Source organism: Lactuca serriola, chromosome 3, assembly GCF_051521515.1.
Source record: "Lactuca serriola cultivar US96UC23 chromosome 3, Lser_US96UC23_V15, whole genome shotgun sequence".
NCBI lineage: Eukaryota > Viridiplantae > Streptophyta > Magnoliopsida > Asterales > Asteraceae > Lactuca > Lactuca serriola.
Window position 1 is genome coordinate 305,888,227 of NC_136410.1, and position 5,368 is coordinate 305,893,594.

At 30.6% G+C, this 5,368-nt stretch overlaps 1 protein-coding gene across 2 annotated transcripts; it reads left to right on the forward strand.

Moving 5' to 3' along the window:
* Positions 1 to 1,844: 1,844 nt before the first annotated feature.
* Positions 1,845 to 5,031, forward strand: LOC145094146 (myosin heavy chain-like protein). Of its 2 annotated transcripts, XM_079032432.1 has the most exons (3): positions 1,845 to 2,352; positions 3,455 to 3,568; positions 4,216 to 5,031. In XM_079032432.1, the coding sequence occupies exons 1-3, from the start codon at positions 1,966 to 1,968 to the stop codon at positions 4,918 to 4,920; spliced, it is 1,206 nt and encodes a 401-aa protein (XP_078888558.1). In that variant the 5' UTR covers positions 1,845 to 1,965; the 3' UTR covers positions 4,921 to 5,031. The 2 variants fall into 2 exon arrangements, with proteins under 2 accessions (XP_078888558.1, XP_078888559.1); XM_079032433.1 differs by lacking the exon at positions 3,455 to 3,568.
* The last annotated feature ends 337 nt before the right edge of the window (positions 5,032 to 5,368 follow it).

The window sequence follows — 5,368 nt, forward strand, 5'->3', positions numbered from 1 at the left end:
AGTTAGTAGATCTCGATGTCTTTGAACTAAGCTGCCATTTATGTAGACGACAATGTAAATCTCATAAGACTCTCCCCGACAAGGTCATATCCTCATAGACATGTTCGTTTTGGTCATGAACACTAACCTGGTTCTGCAAGAGCTTTAGGAATTTTTGCCCCTATAATTCCCTTCGAAGCGACCCCACTTCTCTCTCACATAGGTGATTCCAAGAATCATTAAAAACCATATGTTTAGCCTAATTTTGTCACTACATAAAGGAATGGACTAGGAAGAAATGTTAACTCCCCCCACAGTGACCTGTCCCACTCATACAATTAGGTTATCCTTTTGAACCCAGATCTTGGGATCTCCAGTCTTCTGGGTAAGGTTTCCTTCGTATGAATTTATTCATTTATGGGCTTTAGTCCCATTCCTCTTGACGACTTATAAACTACATCTTTACTCAAGCCTTTTGTAAGCGGACCCGCAATGTTATCCTTTGACTTCACCTAGTCAACCGTGATAACCCCCGTAGAGATTAGTTGACGTATCGTTTTATGTCTACGTCTAATGTGCCTTGATTTCCCATTATACATTATACTTTGAGCTCTACCAATTGCCGATTGGTTATCACAATGTATAAATATGGCCGTTACCGGCTTAGGCCATTCGGGAATGTCCCCTACAAATTGACGTAGCCACTCCACCTCTTCAACACAAATATCTTGTAAATGCTTTTTAAAGGTAGTACCTCTTAAAATTCAGCACAATCTTGTAAATGCTTTTTAAGGTGTGTGTGTGTATATATATATATATATATATATATATATATATATATATATATATATATATATATATATATATATATAAAGTTACCGGTTCGGTTAATCTATAAAACCATAATCGAACCGTTAGCTATCAGTTAGGAAAAAATACAAACCGAACCATTGGTTTTAAAAATGGTTTGGTTAATATGATTCAGTTTTATCAGTTAATTTTGTTATGGTTCGGTTTTTCGTTTATTATGCTCAACCCTTTATAAGACATTGAGCCCGACATATCATAATCAAACCTTAAGAAAAAGATAGGATATAGGTCTAAATGTTTGGTGACAAGACGAGCTTATGTTATATTTATACCTCATGACACTCATTCACGACGACACTATATAAAACCAACCTTCAATTTTATTTGTAATACCAAACCAAATAATATAATATATATATTTTTTACAAAATATAAATTTTAAAATAGTATAAAAAACAAATATATCCACGGCCACAAAAAAGATAAATACAAAAGATTGCCCATTCCACAAAACAACTACTAATTTATCAAATGGATTCACTATAAAGTTATTATTTTCTGCCAAATTAATCTGGAGTTAAGATATATATTAGATTTTTTTCATTATTACACTAAATTTGTCTTCAAAAACATTTGTCACCCCATTTTATACACTTCACAATATATTTGTGCTACGAAATTGTTTCTTGAAGATCCCTGCAACAAAAATAGCATCAATCTAAAAGAAGATTGTGAATAGTTTGACATTATGAATGCCAAATTGCAATAGACGTTGCGAAATAAAAACTCCAATTTTTAATGCCAAATTTGACATTAAAAAATCGCAATTGGTTTTGCGAAATTGATAAATTGTCATCATTTTTTTTCTGACGTTTTTGTTTTCAAATTTCAAGGGACCATGAAGGTTATTTTGTAGAACGTGATTTTTTTTTTTCCATAAATTAGTTATGATTGACTTTTTTTCCTTTAAAATACATATAACTTACCCACGTTAACGGGAACCATAAAATCCTTTTATGTATCTCTAATCAAGTATTGGACGCATGCATCTACCATAAAAGGAATAAAAAGCTTCACAATACTTCTGATAACAAGTCTTTTTGTAGGGAGAAGGGGACTTGAAAAGAATTTGAATTTTGATAGAGGGGAAAAGGTCAAAAATAGAGAAGATAGAAAATGGGTATTGGAAAAAACCAAGAACTATTTGGAATAAAGCTGAAAAATGCGATTTTAATCAGTAAAAAAGCCAACAAAACCACACCTTCTCCCACTTGGAAACTAGGGTTTTCTAATTCATCTTCTCCACATCATCATTTCTCAATGAAATCATCCCTTTCCGCTAGAAAGATTGGTGCAAATCTTTGGGAAGTTCAACCCCAATTCAATTTCAACACAAACGACGGTGATCGTGATGCCGATGATGGTGATGGTGATGGTGATGGTGATGTTGCTGTTGATCGTGGTGGTCTAATCCACCACCATCACCGGCGCCACCATGAGAAAGACGAATTTGAGGTCTCTGATCAATTGGATGGAGAATCTTCTGATAGTGATCCACATACTGTAAGTTTCTCCTTATAAAATTTCATTCTTTTATGGGTAATTGGTGGTGGTGATAGGCTGAGCCACCGCCGTCGACGCTGTCATAGTTGAGTTTTGTACTTTTTGATCAGTTGAAAGAATTTTCTCCTGATAGATATTCACACATCACACCCTGCAAGTTTTTTCCTCGAATATCCATTTTCTTATGTTAAAATTGTTTTTCTAAGCATTTAAATTAATGATTTATATTGATAAAAACATAAAAGAAAGACCAGTACATTTGATTTTATTGTAAGTTAATCGTTGTTTATGCTTTTAAACATGATACGAAATCAAAACTACTTTTCGTATATTCATCATCTTATGATATTTAGTTTTTAAAAACATTTCTTTAACATACACCCAAAAAGAGAAAAAAAAATTAATTAACTCAAAAGCAAACAAATGGTTGTTCTCGAGGAACCATAACTAAAAAATGTAATATAAGCTTTTATGAAAAGTAAGGAAATTATAAAATTCTTTAAATATTGATGAAGATATTAATAAAAGAGTTTTCTGCATAAATTATTGTTTTTAGAAAGATTTGGAAAATTATATTTGAAGAAAATAAAATATTTAACTGCATGATATTTCTATTGAAAATATATCAATCTTTAGACAAACTCGTGGATTGAGACGAAAATTTTACTCTTTTCCTTTATAAAGCAGACATAGAAAGAGTTCAAACATCGTAACTTGGTTTTTGCTACAAACAATGAAACAAACTGATGTTTTTATTGAAAAGACAAAAACTTTCGAAAATGCAAAATTTATTTTATTAAAAGGGCAAATTCCATGTAAAAGAAATCTTCATTTTGAATGGGCATTTTTAGATCTGAAGTTCAAAGATTTATCTTATAATTTGAAAATTAAATAACCAACCTGGTTACCAGACGTGGAAATTTTATTTTTAGGTGACATTATCTTTTATTTGATTATAAACATTAATTTCGAAAATACAATACCAAGAATGTCTTTCAAGAATTATGGAAATGTAAATGTCAATTGCCTTAAAGTATGTTTGTTTTTAAATCTTTTGTTGTTTTTACAAAAACAATTGTTTCCTTTTTCTATTTCTATTCAGCCAGAAATTAAGACCAGTTTGAGAAGAAAAAGTAAAAAAATATCCCATTTGCCAATTGGGAAAAATGAAGATCTACAACATGTATCATCTGCAAGTTGTTGTAGTTCAATGCAGGTACTTTTTGGGTTAAATGAAAAAAATAACAATGTACTTTATTTATTTGTTTATTTATAACATTCGACTTTTCTTTTTTCTCATTTTAATATTAAAAAAGAACCACCTAACTATAACAATGTCTTCTAAATACAAAACAATTTGGGTACTATAAGTAGAACTTCAACATACAATGTCGTAATAAGATTTTAATATATATATATATATATATATATATATATATATATATATATATATATATATATTCGTTACTTATAAAATTCTATTTTCATTTTTTCTCTTCCGAAATTATATTTCAAAAAAATGTACCTAATTATAGCAATGTCGTTTAAATATGAAATAATTTTTCATTGCGGAAAGGGATATAATTTCGAAGTATAATGTTAGAATAAGAAAAATATCAAAAATTAAGTGTCTTAACAGGAAAAAAAAATTGGAAGTACGATGCCATAATAATAAAAACGTAAAATACATTTCTCTAAAGTACAATGTCATGATAAGAAAAAATATGAAAGTACAATGCTATAGGCTTATAATAGAAATAAATCATAGTAAGATACTAAGTTGCTATAATAACACATAAATAAAAATATATTGCTAGTTCTTTGTAAATTAATCCCAATTTTTGTCATCATTTCTGTTCATAGGTAACGCCTTACGCTTGTGGCATTACCCCAAGTGGCTACACCTTGAAGACATCAACACATCTCCTTAAAGTCCTCAATCGAATTTGGAACCTTGAAGAACAACATTCATCCAACGTAGCATCAATCAAAGCCCTAAAACATGAACTCGACATCTCACGAGCACAAATCAAAACCCTAATCGAAGAAAGAAAAAACGATCATAAAGAAATTAACGAATTGAAATGGTCAACACACGAGAAGAAGAAAAAAGCAGTTCAGTCAACAAAAGACGAGATCTCAGATACAAAATCTTCGTTGATTCGCGAGAGAAAAGCACGGATTCTGTTGGAAAGTTTGTGCGATGAATTTGCAAAAGGGATTAGAGATTACGAACAGAAAGTGAGAACTTTACAGCAAAATCGTGGGAGAAAAGATGAAAATGGACCCGATCGGCTGATTCTTCATGTTTCTGAAGCATGGCTTGATGAAAGGGTGCAGATGAAGTGTGATTTATCAGAGAACACATCGATTTCTGATAATTTATGTTGTGAAATTGAAACGTTTCTTGAGGCTAAAAAGAAACAATCGCGTGTTTCTAGGGTTGAAGACGACTGTGAGCCATCTTCAAGGATGGTGAATCAGGGTGTAAAGTCGAACACATTGATGGCAAAATTACTTGAAGCAAGGTTAGAAAGCAAGCTTTTGAAATCAAGAAGTAAGAACTAAGAAGGTTGTTTAGGTTTAGCATAGTTTTCTTGTAATTTTGGTTTATACTATAATGTGAAGAGATGGTATATTGATCTTGAAATCATCATCTGTTTGTCATTTTCATTTTAAGACATTTTCGACCAAACTCTAGTTTTGGTAAAAAAAAAAAAAGGAAATGGTGGACACTGTTGTGTGCCAATTTGGGGAAGCATATGATAATTATGATGAACTTGTTAAAGAAAGAAAAAGAATGCCAAAGATCAGAGCTTCTGGAGAGTTTTATTATTATTACTATAGCATAATAAATTTTTGTTATTTGTTTGATTTGATCACTATTTATTTATTTATTTTTCGTAATAGGTTACTAAAGTATTATTTTATCTGTTAAATAGAGAAAAAAAAAGTCTCATAGACTATATGGCATTTTAATTTTTGTTTTTAAATTAAAATTGAATACTTATCTATG

Bases quoted from the DNA above. Each gene is read 5' to 3' on its own strand.
- LOC145094146 (XM_079032432.1), top strand. From the start codon at position 1,966: ATGGGTATTGGAAAAAACCAAGAACTATTTGGAATAAAGCTGAAAAAT. The intron at 2,353-3,454 runs GTAAGTTTCTCC...ATTTCTATTCAG, and splicing joins CTGATAGTGATCCACATACT to CCAGAAATTAAGACCAGTTT. The intron at 3,569-4,215 runs GTACTTTTTGGG...TTCTGTTCATAG, and splicing joins GTTGTTGTAGTTCAATGCAG to GTAACGCCTTACGCTTGTGG.